This window comes from Tympanuchus pallidicinctus, unplaced genomic scaffold, assembly GCF_026119805.1.
Source record: "Tympanuchus pallidicinctus isolate F22 unplaced genomic scaffold, pur_lepc_1.0 scaffold28, whole genome shotgun sequence".
Taxonomy (NCBI): Eukaryota; Metazoa; Chordata; class Aves; order Galliformes; family Phasianidae; genus Tympanuchus; species Tympanuchus pallidicinctus.
In genome coordinates this window covers 2,129,289-2,149,628 of record NW_026294745.1, presented here as the reverse complement: position 1 = coordinate 2,149,628, position 20,340 = coordinate 2,129,289, and the positions used below count along the sequence as shown (strand labels likewise).

General features: G+C 44.2%; 1 protein-coding gene across 1 annotated transcript; it reads left to right on the top strand.

Moving 5' to 3' along the window:
- The first annotated feature begins 4,761 nt into the window (after positions 1-4,761).
- On the top strand, positions 4,762-17,732 carry VPS37B (VPS37B subunit of ESCRT-I). The gene is made up of 4 exons (XM_052691048.1): positions 4,762-4,906; positions 11,550-11,721; positions 12,319-12,401; positions 13,542-17,732. The coding sequence occupies exons 1-4, from the start codon at positions 4,802-4,804 to the stop codon at positions 14,025-14,027; spliced, it is 846 nt and encodes a 281-aa protein (XP_052547008.1). The 5' UTR covers positions 4,762-4,801; the 3' UTR covers positions 14,028-17,732.
- The last annotated feature ends 2,608 nt before the right edge of the window (positions 17,733-20,340 follow it).

Sequence of the window (20,340 nt, the reverse complement as noted above, 5' to 3'; positions counted from 1 at the left end):
TGACATACAGAAAGAGCAGCTTGTCTCTGCTAGTGGCTCCAGGCCAAGCTGATAACAGGAACTGATTTTGTGCATTGCTGCGGGTGCTGAATTCTGTCTTTTGCATCCAGATAACTCAAGGCTGCTTTTCCCTTGAGCTTTACAAGTTATTTTATTGTTCTGTTGGCATGTGACAAGTGGATCTGCGTGCATGCCAAAGCTATGAGGGTTTTCCATCCAGCAGTACTTATCTAATGCAAGCATTTCTGCTGGCCAAACCAGTACAAATCCTGTGACTACTGAAAATCCTGCTTTTCAAAATCATTCCAGATTTCTTTTTATGATGGGTCTCCCCTACCTCACAAATCTGCCACCACCTCAGAATATGTCTGTGATGTGATAACTGGGGTCAGAGGTGCCTGTTGGCCAAACTAAGCCCAGCAGTGAGGATGTGCTTACCTTGGTGCAACAGTGGCAGTTCCTTTAGTGCTGGAACCTGTTTGCTGCAAGTCTTTGGGCCACACTGTGGGCAATCTGTACAGTCTGGAAATAAGGCCACTGTTCCCTCTGAAAGCCTGCAGTGCAGTATTTTATGGCTGTGGGTTTGCCCAGAGCTGATGTTTACATGGGAACATGAAAAAGACTGTTCAGGCACTTACTGATGACAGTGATGCAGATAAGTTTCTTCTCAAAGGGAACTCAGATGGGTTTATCTGAAACCTTAGCTTGTGGAGTGCACCTTGACGACTGTCATGGCAGAGCTGGAAACAGTGAGTCACCTGACAGCATACATGACTGAAAAGGTTGACTCTGTGCTCCATACAGGTTGTTTTCCACACTGTTAATAAGCTTAAACCATTCTCTAATATGTCTAACCACAGATTTATTAATTATTAGAGAGCCTTATCCAAGATAAAGTTCAAGAAAGGATCCTGTAATTCATACAGCCAGAGACTGATTTGATTTAAACATTGGAGAGCCTTATCCAAGACAAAGTTCAATAGTAGATCCTATAGTTTCAGCCATCCTCCAAAGACACACGTTGACCTTTGTACCTTTGCACAGATGAAGTGTGTGGCTGAGTGACCCAGTAAACTGAAACGCAGCGTGATGGAAAAAAACACAGCCATGTTTATTTCAGCAGCTCATCTCCCGGTGCACCAAACTCTGCCTCAGTATGCAGTTGTGTGTGTTTCAGTGGCTGGGCTTTCTAGGCCTTTGGCAGGTCTGGAAATACCACAAGCAAATACTCAGAGTGTTTCCAGTTCAGGTTCAGAGCTGCATCTTAGTCTGCCCTTTCTGCTCTAGCTTTACTGTGAGCCCAAGGAATGCAGATGCAGGTATAAAACCTGTTTCTCTTTTCATGCCTGTGGATTCCAGAGCGGAAAAAGCACTGACAGTTAATTCTTGCTCTTTCCAACAGAACTACTCCTTCTCTTCCAGAATGCTGAATATGCAGGTCTTTCTCATATGTGAAGGAATTTAAATCATAAAATCTAGACAGAAACATGGACTTCAAAATAAAAGGAAATTAAATTGCAAATAAGCCTGAGAACTTACCTAACTATTGAGCAACCAGTCTAATAAGGGTTAATAAACTCCAAAGATTAGACTTGCAAATTCAGTCTCTACATAACCAACCAGTTTTTCCAGGAAAAGGAAAGAAGTTGTTGTGAAGGTGACTTGCAAAATATGTTTAAATATAATAAATATGCATACACATAGGGCTACTGACTGTAAAAGAATACGAGATGACAGAACAAAATCCAGGATCAGATTTAAAAAGAAAAAAAAAAGAATCTAACATTTAAATTAAACTGGGCTGGATGCCAGCTCTCCCCATGACTGAAGCCTGACTCCTTATTAATCATGACATGTCTTCCACTGTAGTGTTCTGAATGTTTTTTGTTCTACTTCTCCTCTAATAAGAAATCACAACTTCTGTACTTTGCCTTCTTTCATTTTTAATGTTTGTGAATACTGTCACCTTTTGAAAGGGTTTTAGCAAAAGTAAAGAGGATTCAGGGCTTGGATAAATCTGATAAATCTCAGATATACTCTGTTATTTGACGATCCCTGTGGCCAAAAATCCTGCTTTATCTTCTATTCTTCACATTCTGCCCAAGTGATGAGCTGCCACAAAACCTTTCAAGAAAGCTGCTGAGTTGAAAGCCAGCTTCCAACCTGCCCAAGTAGAATACATATTCCAAAGCAGCTGACCTTTATTTTGTCTCTCAACTTCAGTTGCTTTTCTGGCCAAACTCGCAGGTGCTGATCAAAGTACTGACAAGCACCAGATGTTCAATACTGACACTCCTCTCCAACATCTCCAGCACCCAAACTTACCTGCATAGACACGTGTGTTTTCAAGATTTGTTGTACTTGAGCACAAATAAATTATGTTTTCCTTGTGCTATGTTTTGTCAAGACTTCATTGTTCTACGATGAGACTCTTAACTAATTTAGTACTTATTACCATTGACAGATTCAAATAATCTATTCCATAATAACTAGAGCAATAAAACAGAGCAGATCCCCTTAGAAGATCACTGCAATACTGAACCATCTTTCCTGACAGCATGTTGACAATGCAGTAATAACAATGATAACAATACCCTTCCCCAGAGATACTCACCCTCAGTACCTCTGGAAGCATTACTCAGCGTGAGCTCCCCCTCTCCACCCTCAGTGTGGGACTGAGCAGTTATTATTAATTTTCATTTTAGGCAAAAGGCCTATGGTTAAGAGAAGCTGACAGCATTCAGGATCACACAGAAAGGCAGTGGCAAGACTAGATTTACAACATGAAGCTGAGTCAGACTCTTCTAAACCACACTCCCCCATGCCAATTATCTAGCTATGTTATGCTAAAATCATCCTTGAGAAGAAGGGCTTTCTTTTAACTCCTCAACTAATTCCTGTTTATATATGTGTGCATATGTGTATTTGTATGTGTGCACAGATGTACAGAATGGGATAACAGCAGAGTGTGACTGCACTTTTGACAGGCATGTGCAAACACACTGTATGACATCATGTTGGCATTGCAGCTATCTCCTGGTTTAAGCATCAAGGTCAGGCTGTGAAAACTCATGTCACCACCAAGGGGTACAGCTGCTTACTAATCTTTGCCCTGAGGAAAGCACCCACATGAGGAACAGCACAGCATATACCACAGCACCACGTGGGCATGCTGACGTGGAGGAACGGACACATGCCCATATCTCTAATTGTGTTCTCCCCACCCTCAGCAAGCATAGCTGCCAGGTGCACGGGTCTTTCCTACCTGCCTCTGGGTGTGCTCTACTTGCAACACACTTGGATGAACTGTGATGAATTGCTGGTCCTAGGACCTGTGGGATAACAGACAGCTGAGTTTAGTGGCAGGACAAACCTCAAATATACAGCTGTCATGTCTTCATTCAGGTCTGCCAGGAGGTACTGGGTCTGAATGAGACTCATGTCATTATAACTAGATAGGATTACAACAGAGATTGATTCAGTTTATGGTATGATTTTTCAGTTAGATCAAAAATGCTAAATACCAAGGATAGTGCCACACAGCCATTTCCTATCCGGCTCCTTTGGCTCATCCTGGTTCTCTCTGCAGTCACACATATGGGAACCAGCACACCCACAATCAGCCACAGAACCAGTGCAGGAGGTGGTGTGTGCCCAGAAATGCATGCAATCTCAGCTACGCTAACACAATTAATTATTTCCAGGCATAATTGTATGCATCAGCCATGCTATCATCAGCGGTAATTGGAGAGCTGCTGCTCCCAAGTGTTACCACAGAGCACACAGCAAAGTGGTGATGATATGCACTTTTGCAGGTGTAGATTCACTGAATCATTCGAGTCGGAAGGAACCTTTAAAGGTCATGTAGTCCCACTGCCCGCAGTGCACAGGGACACCCACAGCTCCATCGGTGCTCACAGCCCCGTCCCCTGACCGTGGCTGTGTGCAGGGATGGGGCACCACCACTCCTCTGGGCATCCTGTGCAGTGCCTCATCACCCTTCTTATAAAAACGTCTTCCTTTTAGCCAGTCTAAATCTCCCGTCTTTAAGTTAGAAGCCATTTCCCCTTGTCCTTTCACAACAGGCCCTGCTAAAGAGCCGTCCTTCCTCTCTCACAGCCCCATCAGACAGGCAGCCCACTCAGCTCTCCCCTCTCCTCCATGCTGTGCAGCCCCAGCTCTCTCAGCCTGTAAAAATACTTCTTTCAAAATACTTCTTTGTTTAAAACACCTCTATGAAACACATCTTTGTTAGATCACTTCTTGACCTTCACGCTTGAAGAAAGTGCTTAAGGTGGACAAAGGGGCAGCACCAAAGCTGTGCAAGATACCATGTTTAGCTATTTTTAACCTAAATGGGTATTCAGCCTCAAACAATAACGCAGTCCCTCTTTTGTGCTTCACTGTGACCATGTCCCAGCCCGGGGAGGAAGCGCGAGTTCAACAGTTACACCGATTTCCCTCCTCACTCACAGCTGCCACACGGACGCCCACCGACCGCCAGCGCGTCTCTGCGGCACCGCGCGGAGGCACCGCACGACACCGGGCGCAGCCGGCACCGCGAGGGCGTCGAAGACCGAGGCGGACAACGCGCTCGGCGCCAAGGGCCCGGCTGTGCGGACACACCGTCCCGCTTCCCGCCCTTTGGGTGCCGCCCCCCTGCGGCGGCGCGGCCCGGCCTTCTCCTCCCCTCCCGCTGCCGCTCCGCCCCCCCGGCAGGGGGCGCCCAGGGCGGTGCCCGGCGGGGCCGGGGCGGAGGGGCCGAGGCACTTCCGGTCGGCGGGAGCGGGGCCGCGCCGCCATGGCGCTGGACGCGGGGCAGCTGGAGGGGCTGAGCCTGCAGGAGCTCAGCGCGCTGCTGGACGATGAGGAGCGGCTGCAGGGCATGGCCCGCGAGATGGAAGAGGTGAGCGCAGCGCTCCGCGGTCGGACCGCCGGGATGCGATTTGCCCTCGGGGCGCCCCGGGGTTCGGCCGCCTGTTCCCCCCTTCTCCCCTCCGTCCTCCCGGCCATTGTGCGGCGGCCGGGCCGGGGGGGGCTGACAGCTCCCGCCTGCTGCTGAGGAGCCGCCGCCGGAGTGAGGGTGGCACCGGTTTTTTCCCTATTTGTTCTCGGTTGTTTTTTTCCCTTGTTGGGTCTCCCCCCCCCCCCCACTCCCCCTTGCCCTTTCTTTTATTTCCTCCCTTATTTTTTTCCTGTTTATCCCCTCTTCCTCCGTTTAATGCAGCCCTTTTTTTTCACGCCTGGGCCAGCAGGAGGGGTTCTGTCAGGGCGTTCTGGCTGTGCCAGCCCTCGGACCGGGAGAAGAGCGGCTCTGTGCGGGGCTGCCCGGCCTGCTGCTGCTCCTCTGCTCTCGGAATGTCTTTGTCAGCGTGTCAGGCTCCGAGCCGTACGTCTGGGGCTGCGCTTGTTCACGTTAAATAACCCGTGTGCTTCGTGCTGCTGCCTTCCTCCTTTATGGGGTTTTCTGTGTGCCAGTGAACGCTGTATTATGGTGTTGATGGAGTCTCTCCCAGCAAACATTCCTAAAAGATTGGCCAGCAGCAAATACGAAACAGCTTACGTGAAGATTTTGAAAGAAATGTTCTCTGCTTCTCTGGCTCTTGTATTAATTCCTTTTGCTTCAATGTAAAGAAGTCCCAGGGAAAAATTCTTGTAGCTGTAACCTATTTGGTGCTTCCAAGGAAATCGTTCTGGGTGACCTCCAAGCAAACTGCTGAGGAGTCACAGGTGGGGCAGCCCGGCTGGGCTGGGGCAGGAAGGTGACCCAGGGTTCTTGCTGTGCTGTCCATCTTTCAAGAAATCATCCGTCATTCTGCCCTTTGTGTAAATAGATTTGTGCATTGAGGCTGAGTGTAACAGCTTCTCAAAAAACAGGTTTATATGAAAACTTAGGAAACTGTTGAAGATACTGATACTGCTGTAAAAGAGTAAAGCGTGGAAAGACCTTAGAGATGCTAGTGGGTTGCTGGGAGGTAGGAGAACCTTTCTGTGTAAAGACAAAATATTTAGGGAAAGTCAACAGGTTGTAATGGGCTTTAGCTCAGTGCAGATGTGGCTTTAGCTGGGTGCAGTATCACTGATTTCATGTAACCCCTGTCCAGGTACACTGGTAGGTGGCCTCACTCAGCAGTCTGCTTGTTTCTTGTTAATACGTGCTTCAGACTAGATCAGAAGCAGCAACAGACTCATGACTTCAGTACAAAGATTCTCTCTTACTACAGAATTAGAGCATATTCACAATGTGACCCTCCAGCTTTCCTCTTTAGTTGGCAGCAGGAGGCTTTTAAATTGTAGAGTAAAGTTCTCTGGGCCCGAGGGAATATTTTGTGGTGTTTGGAAAGTGTGGCTAGGTTTGAAGGTATTTGAGCTGTGTGGAAATACAGTGACATTACTGTCTGCTGTAATCCTCTTTTATTGTGCACGGAGGCTTTTAGTAGAGCCTGTCCAACTCAAAAGTGTTTGTACATCTTGGAAGTGGCCATTCTTGAATGCTTTGTCCTCATTCTGTTTTTGACTTCGTTGAAGGTTTTGCTCTCTGGCTTTGTGCTGCTGGGTTCCAGTTTTGCGCTGTGAAGTATGCAGCAGGAAGAGGGAGAGGGAAATCCTGAGCATTAAGGAGGAACTGTGCTGACTTCACTGCTGCTTGTGTAGAAATCTCATTTTCAGTCTGTGTGTACCTTTGTCATAGGGTTGTTCCAAAGTCCTTCAGTTGATAAATTAAATGGGGCACACAAACTAAATTGTGGTTCCTGAGTCACTCCTTTGAGGTCACTTGTATTTTCGGTGGCAAAATTGGCTAAAGCTGATTATTTCATAATGGAAGAAACCTTTGTACTCTTTGTTGCAAGGGAAACCCAGCTCAAAAAACAATGTTTTGTTCACAAAGAGGAGGATTTGGAAAATCACTTGGCTTTCTTGCTAATAGCTAAAAATAGGCTCTTTCCCAGCCCTAAAGGGAGTGTGCAGCACTTGAGCAGCATTTGTATGTGTCATCATGGGGGTGTATGCACATATCTGTCTATCTATATATATAAAATCTGTCTGGCTGTGCACACGTATATATTTCACTGGGGTAATATGCCTCTACAGTGACCTGTGCATCATAGCCCCAGGTATGTGAAAACAGGGCATCAAAGAGCTAAGCTTCTTTTTCTGTCTGTAAGGTTGTTTTTGAAGCCTCTGGGCTTCCAGCTCCTGAACAAGGAACATCTTGTCTATTGGAAAGAGGAAGGAAGCCAATTGTCTGGTACTCCCAGGCTTTTAAAACGGAGGAGTTTTTGTGATAATCCTTTGAGGTTAATCTCTGTTGTACATTGACAGGATTCATCTTCACAAAATAAAAGCACATTGTTCATAAAAGTCAGTCTCAGCAAGTTTGTGATGTGATACTGGTGGTGCTTCGATGAATTTCTTTGGTGAGAATTGGTTTTCTCTTGACCTGTGCTGGAACGTTGCTTTAGGAACAGTGCAGCATTGTGTTACTGTGTGCTCGAGTTCTGCTGCCAAAAGTTGTTTGCTTTTCAAGACCTTAATTATGTGAAATGGAGTCATCAAAAAATGTATTGCCTTCCTCTTGCTCCAGCATTTCGGAGTACGCTGGCAAGCACAGGAGGGGTTTTCAATGTTATCCTGTTCTCAAAAACTGTTTAAAGGAAAAGTCCAAGTCCAAGCTGTGTGAACGCGTGCCCGGATTCCTCATCCTGCCCCAAAACCACATGGTGTAAGTGGTTGTGTTCTTGTTTGCCAAACGTGAAATTTAGCTGCAGAGTTAGGGTTTAGACGTGGTGACAATGACGGAGTTCTGTGTTCCAGCAAAGCATCTGATGATAACCTGCCTGCGTGTAATGGCACCGATTGCGGCTCTGTGCACCGCCTTCCTCTGAAGCAAACAGCCAGGAATTGAAACTCGCCTCTTAACTTTTATTTCCTTGTTTATAAAACCACTGCGTGCATAATTGGGAGACCTAAATTTAGCAAATCTAATTACTTTGGATTATGTATTAATGTTTATTACCAAGCTGGTGCCGTTAGAAGCTGTATTATCATTCAGCATACCAGCGTTTGATGAAAAGCTCTCATACGTTTTTTGTACCAGAAGTCTTTATTCTCCTCCCCTGCACCTGTTAGCTCCTATTTCAGGGGTTAATTTGTCACTCCAAATGTGCACAGTTGCACTTCTGCAGAGTGACGGCAAGCTTTGTCCCTAAAAAATGGAAGAAAGAATGTGGGAATGATAAAGGCTGGAAAAAGACCAGAGAAACCTGAAACGAAAGCGTGGATGTCTGCTATATAAAGCAATCGAAATGGAACAGTTGGATAGTTTGTTTGGGTTTGGGGTGTTTTTTGTTGTTTTATTTGTAGCTCCTTAAGAGACTTCTTTTTGAAAGTATCAGTAGGTGACTTGGGCACTTTTTAAGCATCTGAAGATTAGAAGGGCTGCACAAGCCTGAATTAGGCTTTGTTAACCTTGCTGTGCGTGCAGTTTGGTCTCAGTGCTCCACTCGGTCCATCTGCCCTGTTTGCCCCAATTAGGATTCATGGGGAGACCTCAACAGTAAAAAGAAAAAGAAAAAAAAAAAGTAGTACCATCATCCTGTCTCGTTATGTATCATAATTCTGACTGGTATTTTTCATCTGTTTGAAGATCAAGGTTTCCTGCTTGCTGAAGTGCTCATGACCTCAAAGACTCATTAGCAATTCTGCTGGCTGCGTGCTGTTTGCATGCTGCTTCCGTTGGGCAGGTGAACATTTGATGCAGTGCAGCAATTCCCTTCTGTATCAATTTTTTTTGTCACACAACAGGTCTGACAGCAGAAGAACTCAGGTTGGATTTATTCCTTGCCTCTCTGGTTGCAGCTGTTGTCCTGGTCTCGTGAAAGCTGTGAAGCGATGCAGAGGGCATACGTTGTGCTCCGCTGGTGATCTTAATGGGCTGATGGTGCTGCACTGCTCCTTTGATGCTCATGTTATTTTGTAACTCTGTTTGTTGGTTTTTGAGTCGGTCCACTCTTTGGAAGTTTTTCTTTAGGGCTATTTAGGTTACATATTTGCTTTTCGGATTCCTTGAATTTACTCCTAAGTGTGGCGGAACATTTGCAGGAAAGATTATTAAACTGAACTCTCATCCATGCCAGATATGATTCTGTTTTTTTAAAATTGTGATTGTATTCAAGTTGCTTTGATTTGTTCTATTTGTTATGAACAGAATTTCATCCCTCCACAAACTTCAAACTTTTGCCAGAGGTGAAGCATTCACCTCCTGGTTCAACGTCCCATACAAACGAATGAGTCTTCCCCTTTGCTTTGGAAATAAGCTGTTCTTTGGTTTGCCTTGTGATTGAAGGTTTGCTTCTTCTCACAGTTTTAAACAAGATTCTATACAAGTGTCTCATCTATTCAACAGAATATCTTAGAAAAGAAATGTGACACAGAGTGTAATGCTGGAAGTGAGGACACCTGATCATGACGTGTGAATCCTGTTTTTGATCAACTTCTGCAGAAAAGTGTGCCCTTCTTAGCAGCTTGTGGAAAGCTTTGAGTCACTGAGTCCTGTGTAATTTCAAGAAAACTAAGAATATGTCAACTTTTCTTCTGCTTTAAGCTAACCTATATTAGGCTTTCACCTAAACATGCATTAGGCCACAAGGATTAGATGTCAGTAGGTTGAGATAGCAGAGGGAATCGCTCCCTGTTGCACCTAGCTGGCTCACCTTTGCTTGTTTGCCATCAAGCCAGGTAAATATGTCTTTACAAGTGCTGTCGTAGTACTGACTGTTCTGTATATTTACAAGATACATCCTATTATGAGGATATTTATTCATCTTTACAGATCTATCATGCTGTAAAAGTCCTTCAGAAAGTCCTTGTAGAAAGTTGGGTGTTTCCTCCTTCACAATCTGACCGAGGACGTCAGTCAGGGTGCATGAGAGCTTCTTCTGTTATTCTGCCTTTCTTCTCTTCTTTATAACATATGATTTGAGCGATTTCCTTTCCCTGGGAGTTGTGCTTGAAACGTTTGTAGATTTGTGTATCTTTCATTCCACCCTTTTTTCCACTAGCAAAAATGTACCTGACGACTTCATCCCAAAGAAAGATCAAAGTCCACCCATAAAACTGGTCCTCCCAGGCTGACTGCACAGCTGCTTTGAAATGAGAGCATCAGCCTTACGAGCTGAGAAAATGCAATCACCAGATCAAATCTGAGTTGCTTGAAGGAAGTTGTTTGCTCATTAAGGAGCTGAAAGAGGAGTGGAGTCAGAAAGCATTAATCTTTTAGTGCAGTCATTGGCAGTGCAGAAGGCAGCTCAGTAACAAAACCTGTGGTGGAGGGAGGTTGGTTGGTAAGAAGCTGGGTGTCAGTTAAGCTGTCATTAAGCTGTGAAATAGTGTGCTTTTAGGTTCCATTCATAATAGTTAGGAAAATATTGTAAAACAGGGACTTCAGCTTTTGAAAAGCGAGTCTAGCAGAGTTGGATCATGTGGGAACAAACACACGAAAGCAACCAGTTTATATTAGTTTGCATTGGATTTGAAAGTGAGAAGAGAGAGTTCTCTTTTTATTCTTGGAAAGTGTTCAAGTTACAGACAAGCAGAGGATTGGAAAGTGTTGAGGCTTGATGTGAGGATCCTGAGAAGGCAAAACTGTGTTACAAAGCCAGTTTCTCCCATTTGTACAACTTGGGAACAGGATTCTCTTCTGATTGATGCAGTCTTTAGGACTCAGCATTATCCTTCATGATTTTTTTTTAAAGTTGCTTTGCAAGAACTGGGGAAAAGAAAGTGCAACTTTGGTATTTCAGGAGCAGTATCTGGGGCCAAAGGTGTATCTGAGCCAAATGTGAAGTTAGCAGATTAAAGTGGCGTATGAATGTTCCTAAAGGAAGTGCTTTTGAAGATACTGTTGCACACTCGGGAAATATTTTCACCTGCTGCACCTCCCAGAGTGCCAAGAATACCTGAGTTCTGACCCCCTCACTTTCAGGGGCTGTCAATGGCTTGTTCAGGTTTCCTCTTTCTCAAAGCTGTGGCACTCCTGTATCAGCCCGTGAGCGTGAAGGGAGGAAGGCACTGTGTTTTCCACTTCTGCCCTGTACAAGGGGCGTATTGGTGTAGGAGGTCACAAAAAGTGCACCAAACGTGTCATTGGTTTTGAGGGTGAATTAACAGAATCTGTTTGTTGTGCCATGGGAAAGTTGTCCCACTTGTTGGGTCAGACTGAAATTGGATCCCTTGCTTTTTATTCCCTGGTTTGTTTGGTTTTTTTTTTTCTGTCTGAATCTTTTAATGACTCTAATGTAACACCCAGAATTCTCCAAACCTGGCTTCCCCAAAGCTCATGAAGGCTGTCTTGATGAAATCGTGAGCATATGTAGGTATGAGCAAACTGCAACAAGTCCAAAAGCATCATTTCAGGTTCGATGCAGTAGTGCTCACTCCAAAAATTGCCTTTTTCTGCCGTTCATGTTTTGAAATTCTGCAGTTGTCTACATAACCATTAATGCTGCTTAATGTTTGCACTGTCTTTTCATGGACCTTTCTTCTTGCAGGCCCAAAATGTTCAGCACAGCAAGGACATGACACTCGCCAGCAACCGCAGTCTGGCAGAAGGCAATCTTCTGTACCAGCCAAAGTTGGAGTCTTTGAAAGCAACTTTGACTCAAAAATATCAAGAGCTGCAAGTCCTTTTTGAAGCATACCAGATAAAGAAAACAAAATTAGGTAACATTTCCAGTTGATTATGATGATTGGCCGTTCTATCAGTGAATCTAAAAGCTGTTGTGCGCTTTGTTATTTTTGCATGCTCTCATTTTTAGCTTTATAAGTTAAGGTAAGAAATGAAATGTCATTCTCACAAAGCTCGGAGCTAGATCACTGCTAAGGATCTGTTACACCCAGAAACACACTGTGGATTCTTTCTGTTCCTGCTGTGATTACCTAGCTCTTGTTGTCTAAACGACTGAATTTGTCCACCTAGTTTAAAAGCAAAACACGATTTGAATTCTCTGTGATTAATCATAAAGCAAACATTCTTGTATATGAAGCATTGTGCATCTGATTCTGCACTTCTGAAGGTGATTTCTTTCATTATTGTGAACATAAAATTAGAATTAAATCACAGCTTTGTAGCACTGTGCTTATATTCTTGAACTACTTAAATGTTGTATTTTCTCACTGTAGATCACCCCATCTAAAACATGAGAGCATACTGTTTGTACATACGCACTGCAGACAATTTCTGTGCTGGCTGACACTTTATAGCTTCATTTAGAAGTCACATACAAACAGCTGTAATTTATTCTTTTCATGCCATTGCAGACAGACAATCCAGTAATGCCTCACTGGAGACACTGCTAGCTCTCCTTCAGACCGAGGGGGCTAAGATTGAGGAAGACACAGAGGTAAGGAAAGGACAGTACATTTCAGTTCTTTCTAACCATTTCTAACCTTTTAACCATTAGCGAAGATGGTGGGTGTGTGTAGCTGAAGTATATTGTTGAACATGTAATAATCTAAAGGGATGTTTTTGAAAATAGGATTTGGTCTTTGCTTTGAATGTCATTAACAGTCATTTGATTTCAGTGAGATTTCTTTGAGTAATTTTTTGCTCTTGAGCCCATTGAAGTGTTTAAGAAGATGCTGTTTTTCAGCAATGAAAGCCAAACCCTCTTAGTTCCTTGGCACTGCCTTCAAACTAATAACAAATGAGCGTGGAAATCTTTTTAATGGTGTCTGCCTGGTGTATGTATTGATCCATTACAAATGTCAATTATTAACCTAATGAAAGACTGTGCCTGTGATGGTTTGTAGGATGGGAGGGCTGACTTTGCAGCAGTTCTGGTGGAATATTCCATTGTGATTTCAACGTATGTCTAGATGCCAGTGGTCACTGCTTGCTGGGATATGAGTGCTTGATGGGTGGTTTATTTTTAGAGCAGTGGAAGTGGTTAGTTTTGTTTGCAGATCTGCCTGTAGGACGTTCTCTATAACTACATAGCATCAGGGTAAAGATCTTTTTGGCCCTGAGTTGTGATTACAAAAAGATGTTCCCAGGACGAGTTGAATTTCATGATTATATGTGTGGTCACGTCTTTTAATTATTAAAGCATCATTTACCCAAAGGTTTGCTTTGCTGCAAGTAAGCATGAGTCTTAAACCTGCCTTAGCAATAATCTGCCTCCCTGTGCTGAGTTCTCCATGTTTCTGTTGGCATTGCAAACAGTTCTAAACTGTGATTCAGCTTTGCTGGCAATCTGGAAAGCTGTTGCACTCGATTCAGTCCTGTCTCTGATGATCAAGGGAATGATCAGAGCTAAATTCAGATGTTCGTACTGCTGGTACTTCTGTATAAATTTCAGTTAAAATGGTATTTAGCTCCCGGTGCATCTGAGTAATAACTGCTTCAAAATCCTGCCCACAATTCTTAGCATGCTCATCATTGTGCGCATGGGGAATCAGAGGCAGAGCATTATTTTTAGGCTGGAGCTCTTGAATTGCCTTGGAGCGTGCTGATTTCTAAGAGGTTATCCCATATTTGACAGAACATGGCAGAAAAATTTCTTGATGGCGAAATCCCCCTGGATTCCTTCATTGATGAGTACCAGAGCAAGCGAAAGCTGGCTCACCTGCGGCGGGTGAAAATCGAGAAGCTCCAAGAGATGGTGCTCAAGGGACAAAGACTTCCGCAGCCTCAGCCGCGGGCAGCCGACGCGACGCCAGCGCCTCAAGATTCCTACACTTCGGATGCAAACCCTCCTCCTTCAGCTGCACCCCGACGAATACCTCCCCCTCCTCCTTCCGTCCCAGCAGGACGCTTTCCTACTCCGTTTACTGCGGCCGCGAGTTCAGGACCAGCCGTTTCTTATCCAGGTGCTCCGTATCCTCCTCTCCCACCTCGAGCTGGAGCTCAGGCCGCGAGTCAGTTGCCACAGCCAGGCTGCCCATCTCAGTTTGTACCACAGTATCCTCCAGCTCTTCCCCAAAGACCGCCTCGCTTTCCACCACATCCTGGTTTTATCCTCCAGTGAATATTTCGGTGCGCCTGACTTACGTATTGGTGCTTACTGTTCCTTTTTCTCCCCCTGTCAGAGACTTAACGTAGGCAGTGGAAAGCCTCTATTTTTTGCACAATGGAGTATAAAATTTGAGCTCTGGCACAGAGGTCTGAAATTGTGTCTGGTGGATGTTATTGTTTTCAAATATCAGTGGCAACGAGGATTTTGTAGGAAGGCGGTAAGGGCTAGATGTGCAGGAGTGCACAGTGGATTTCCTGATTTTATAAATCTTTCTGAATTCTTTAGCGATGGCAGATCGGTGTCCTGTTCTGTTCTGGTGTGTTCCCATTGCAGCTGGACGTGCGTGTGGCAAACCAGGAGCTATTTGTCTCCCTAAAGAATTCTCTGTCAGTGCCAGTGTTTGTGTGGTAACAGCCATATCTGAATCCTGGGTGAAGAGTTTTAATGGACCTCAATAGCAGCTTTTGCAGTGCACCCAGACTGTGGCAGTTCTGGCCAGGTGCGCAGCAAACTCACTGAGGTGAAGCTGTTGTTGGATAAAGTTCTTTTTAAATATTGAAAGTTACAGGAGTTTTGTTTCTACATTTCAGTTGTTACCTTAGACTTTTCAAAATAAAAGTACACGCTCTTCCCATTCCTGAATAGCTGGTATCCTGAGAGTCCTGGTCTCTTGAAATTTAACTAAATTGTACAGCCAGTTCAGAGTTTAGAGAGACTTCAACAGGCATTTTTATTTCTTTACCTATTGAGACTTTGTTTTTGTTTTTTTTCCTCTTCCATACCCTGCATACAGAAGTGATTGTTTTGTTCTTTTAATTTAAACTGGTGCTTAGCTTTTGACATCATGTGATTCCAGGAATCTAGGCAGGGTATTTTCTTAGTTAAGTATTGGATTTTCCTATCATGTAATTGCCCACAATTTCATTGTGCAGTTCTTGGCACGCCTGTCTATTTGGAATTTGCAGTTAACATTTCTCCATGCGAGAAGTCACAACAGAGGAGGTTTTTGAGTTCTGTGGTTGCTATTTGCCTCTTACATAACGTGCTCTTGGCTTTTTGTGCCTCCAGAGGGGGCGGCTTCCTATGGCAGGGCATGTTTCATTCTCACTATGACTCTGGAAGCCTGAGGTGCAGGTGCGTGCCGGTAATGGAATCCTGCAGCAAGGGAGGCGACTCTCAACACTTGTTGCTCATGCAGAATAGGAGCACAGATTAACTGTCACTTCTGCAAAAAAAAAACGTCCGACTACTTCATGGCAGTTTAAGAAAGGCATCATCCAGAATTTGTCACATATCTTCTCTATTATTTCAAACACTGTCTTATCGTTGTCCTGGAATACGCTGAGTAGTTTGGAAGGCTGCACTACAAACAGCTTCAGTCAAAATACAACATCTGATCTTGTTTTTCTTTATGTAAGGCCCTAGATTGTCCCTTAATCATTTCCTCTGGAGTGTGGTGGTTGCAAGCAAGTACTAATCTGAAATTAATCTCATAACAGGAAGCTGTCTGTTCCGAAAATACGGTTATTTGGCTTGCTTTGCCTTCTGATGACAAAGGGCAGAAGGCTGGTCACTGTGACTGGCATCTAAACCCATTCCCCAGTGTAGATCTGGAAAGTTTCTGTGGATGGGGGAGTTTGTGAAGCAACGTGCATTGGATTTGTTTGCAAAGTGTGTTTTCTCTGTAATCTAGTGATGGTACAAGATGTGTTTTTTACAATAGTGTAATATCTTCTTTTCTTGATATTATTTTATCATTGAAGCTTTGTGTAAGCATGGTTAATTATGACACGTTTCAAAACAATTTTGCTGTGCTTTTAGTGCTGGTATTTGGATGGCAACTGTTGTGTCTGGACGCTAAACATAAATCTGCTGTAGAAAGGATTTGTGTCCTAGGAAGAAGAAAGGTGGCTGGGAGCTCCTGGGGTGGTGACTGAGTACAGAGATCCGTACATGGAGCCTGCTACACCAACTCTACAACACTCTCCAATCAGTTTTGCTAGCATTTAATAAAAACAGCCAGGTATATTTTACACTTATCCAGTGCCAACTTTTTTTCTGAGAGTTGCAGATCCTCAGAAGTCACGGAGGTGATAGGTAAGTGTACTGTGATTTTGCACTGCATTTTGTGTACCTAACTTTATTGGTGTTAGTAGTTGGAAAGTATTTTTACTACCTGTTAAATTTTCTGTCTTTTGGTAACTTTTGTGATAACGAGACCTTTCAGGGATACTTTATCTAAAAACAAACTCTTGTGCTAACTAAATACAGACAAAGCTAATGCAGTTTTTCTGTGGAGAGCAAAACAATGCATTGTTGCATATGCATGTGGCTGATGTGCCTTAGGATCACTACCTGTGATTGTAATACTAGGATACTTTATCATTTGAATAGCCATTGCTTAACTGATTTAAGGGCTCTTCAAGAGCACTTTCTTCTACAAAACTCTCACCCTTGTACTTTAGGAAAAAACTGTATCTGCTATTTGTAAGCTTATAGTTGCCTTCACTGATGGGTTAGTTTGAGACAGGTGATGTAACTAATGTGATGTTTCAGTTATAGCAATCCCATAACTGAAATCCAGCTGCTCACAGAAAATGTTTTGCCATTAACTGCGTGTGGATGCGCACAACCTGTAAATATATACTTGACTGCTGGTGATGTTTAAGGGTATAGGAGAAAAGCAATCTTGGGAAGCTGTTTAAACCCTTTCAGAAACACTAATGTGAATGAGTCGGGCAAGAGGTGTGCCAGTGGTTTAAACTGTTGCCCTTTGACAGCTTCTGTTCTCGTTAGAGCTAATCAATTCTGCTATGGCTAGGATGTTTAGGACTGTACTAATTTGCACTGTTGATAAGATAGATTATAATGCCATAGGCAAGCAGAGAGTTGGGGGGGGCTGGCTCAGTATGCTTGCCAAAATATATATTATGTTGTCTCGAGGATTCTTAATGTCTGCTGCAAATAGCATATACTTCCCCAAAGCAATTGGAGTGGAGAAAAATCTTTTAAACATGATGTGTAACACGGCTTTAGAGTGTTGGTAGCATTGAAAATGCTCTGTTAGGATGGCATTACTTTTGCCAGTCTTTTTGTATGCAGATTTTCTAAGTTATGACTAATTCAATTATATGCAGATAGGGTTGTTGGTTGGTTTGTTGGGTTTATGGTTGTGTTGGGTTTTTTTTTTTTTGGGGGGGGGGGGGGTGTTTTGGGGTTTTTTTGAACAATGATCAGCATTGAAGGGCTCAAACTCCAGGATGAGTTCTCTGCACTTCCACGCGGTCCCTTGGAGGCTGGGTTGCACTGAGCTGCTCCACGTGGGTCGTTTTTGTGCCACTGACCCTGAGGGACCATTTAGGATAAGAGCTGTGTGGTTCCAGGAGGCAGGGCCCTGGGCACCGTTGCTCATGGGCGGCTGAGTGCCCCCATCTCCACAACCTCAGCCTCTGCCTCTTTTGGACTTCTTTGCCCCCTCAAACTGGAATGCAGTAGAGCTCACAGACATGTTGGGAGCTACTTGGCAAACGTTGAGCTCAGAGGAGGCAGAGTTGTCCTGCACCTGAACGGTTCCTCTGTGTAATCCTGGACAGTCAAATAAAGGGGCAGTTTTGTATGCCTGGCGAGTTGTGAAATGTACAGTGGATTTGTTTGCATAATGTCTTTCTGTAATCTACTGTGGTCTGATTTTAAATAAAACATCGTATCTCTCTTGGTGCCACGCTCCATTGTGGCTTCATTTAATCATGTAGACTGGTGTTTTTCAATGCTAATGATGTGTCTTAGCAAGGTAACAGTAGTAGGTGAATGCGGAACTTAAATTAGCAGGAAAATAACTTCATAACAAAGCCATTGCTCATGTTCTCATCAGCTGGTTATGATGAGTCCACTTGGTGTGCCACTGATAACGGGCAGCTATACTCAGATTCTGTGCATCTCAGTCATCGCAAAGTTGGAATCTGTTTTTGTTTCCCACCATTACCTAGAATGGAAGCATCTAAATTCTTGCTCTGGGAAAAGGGGGAAGCCTGTTTTTCTTTTGTTAGTGGAGGAAAAAGAATTCAGCCAAGTCAAGTTAGGAGAAATGAGTCAACCAAAGTTATTTAGGAGTATGAGTCAGATGGCAGAAAGAACATGATGTAATATCTGTCCCTTGAATAGCGGTGTAAAATAGAAGCCCTCCTGGAGAAGAACTGATGTTAATAGATGCAAGAAAATCCCTTTAAAAATGCCTTTCTTGCCATGTTCCATTTGTGGTGGCTGCGGAGCCGCGCTAACCTTCTGCTAACGCCGAAATAGCAAACAACAGATAGAGCAAACCGTGCTGACTCAGCCGGGTGGGCAAGGGGAGGAGGTGCTGTTATGTAAAAGCCGCAGCTCCTTCACAGCTCTTCGAAGAATTCACTGCAGCCCCTGTGCTGTGGGGCAGAGGTGCACCCTGAACTTCAGGAAGTGCCTGTGCTGAGGCTGGGCTTCAGGTGGGATCGTTGCTTCCCCAGAGGAGAAGTCACACAGCGTGCTGTGAAGCTGGAGGGACCCGGCTGTGTCACAGGTAACTGAACGCAATGGCACAGATGTGCACGCCGTGTGGTGTTGGGTACACGGGCAGCACTTTGCATCTTGTGTCCTCCCTTCTCTTTGAAAGATGGATTTGGGTGCTGTCCAAGCCCACCCACACCCTTCTGTAGCACTTGCAATCCCTGCCTGCCTATTAATCAACCCTGACACAGGGCTTTCACAGGTTTCCCTCTGTTCACGTTTTCACAAAGCCGCCTTTCGCCTGGCTTTCTAGAGCATTGCTTCCTATTGTTGTGCTTAATTTCAGTGCCCCTTTTTCTTGCCAGTGATCAGAGATGGGTGTTTTTTGAACTCACTGAACTCGAGCTGCTCTGTGCTCGTGTCCAAAGCAATTTGTGGTTACGAGGGGTTGGCTGCAGCCCCAGTGGTGCATGCAGAGGGAGGAAGGCTCTAGGATGAGGCTGCTGGAAAACTGCTTCAGGCAAAACCTGTACAACAAACTGTTGTACAGAACCAATCTTGGCAGAAGGGAGGAAATGTAATATTCCACATCTTTCTTTTGGTGATTTTCCACTGTCTTTGTTGCAGGTACACAGCTCTAAGTATCTCCCTTGTTCCACAGCTACAATACTGGCATTTAAAAGTCATTAACAAATTCGATCCTGTACAGCAGGATTCTTGTGGAGTCTCAGAACACAGCTTTGCATACAGTTCACACTGTGGTTTGTTGTTTTTTCTTAATGGCTGCTACAAATACCAAATACTTTACTAAAAACGTTGGAATTGAGGAATTCATAACACTAACAGCAAGCTTAATTTGATAGGAAATTACTTTAGAACATAGGTGATGCTCTAAGTGACCTTTGGGGCTTGGTTTTACTGTTATTCTCTGAGGCTTTATGTGCCTGCATGGGTTACTTTAAGTGCAGCCTAAGTATTGCTTTCAGTAAGAATGAACCAGCAGCACTGATCAAAATCCCACTCACCTTCAGCACTTTTGAAGTCCTTTTACCATACTTTGAGTTCTTTAACCTCTAAATGGAGCTACAGCTAGACTGATGGGCCTGAAATTTTAAGAACTTTGCATTCTTGGCTAATCAATATTTCCATGATGAAATGTACTACCATGAGAGGTCAGCATGACATCAGCCTCTCAGCAAACACACCTTTATCACCACCTATAAATAGAGAAGAAACTGCTGCAGGAAGCATTTCCTTGTGGGCAGAGGTTTCAGAAACGAAACCAAGCAGTGCTGAGCTGCTGTGTGTGTGGCACCCAATGGCTGCTCATAACCCCATAATGTGGTTTGTGGTGCAGAACTGGGAAGGCCTGACTCACCAGGAGGCTGATAGGGCCGAAAATAAATAACAAAATGCCTTGGAACTGCTTCTTTCTTTAGATAGAGCAACTCGTAATTGTAACCAACAGCTTTACAGCCTTTTGTTAATCACATGAACTGAGCTGTAGGGGCTTTTGTTGGTTTTAATTTAGCTTGCCTTAATCATGATTGTAAGACAGTGTTGCAAAGAACGGGATAGAAATGTTGATTCTGTATATTATTATTATTGAAGGACCCTCCTCCTACCTTGCTCACTGTGCTCATCTTCTCTCAGGCATCCTTCTGTGTAGAGATGTGTATTAGTTAGTATTTCCAGGTGTGGGGATGACCAGTTGGTGGGGCCACCATCCCTGGGGGTGCTCAAGAGCCATAGGGATGTGGCACTGAGGGATGGGGGTTGGTGCTCCTAGCAGTCTTTTCAAACCCCTGTGATGCCACAATTCCACTCACCCTTGGCTCCCAGCAGC

What these genes read in the sequence shown, in the direction of transcription:
- VPS37B (XM_052691048.1), top strand. Translation starts at nt 4,802, where the DNA reads ATGGCGCTGGACGCGGGGCAGCTGGAGGGGCTGAGCCTGCAGGAGCTC. An exon ending in TGGCCCGCGAGATGGAAGAG is followed by an intron (nt 4,907 to 11,549) that starts GTGAGCGCAGCG and finishes TTCTTCTTGCAG; the next exon opens with GCCCAAAATGTTCAGCACAG. An exon ending in GATAAAGAAAACAAAATTAG is followed by an intron (nt 11,722 to 12,318) that starts GTAACATTTCCA and finishes ATGCCATTGCAG; the next exon opens with ACAGACAATCCAGTAATGCC.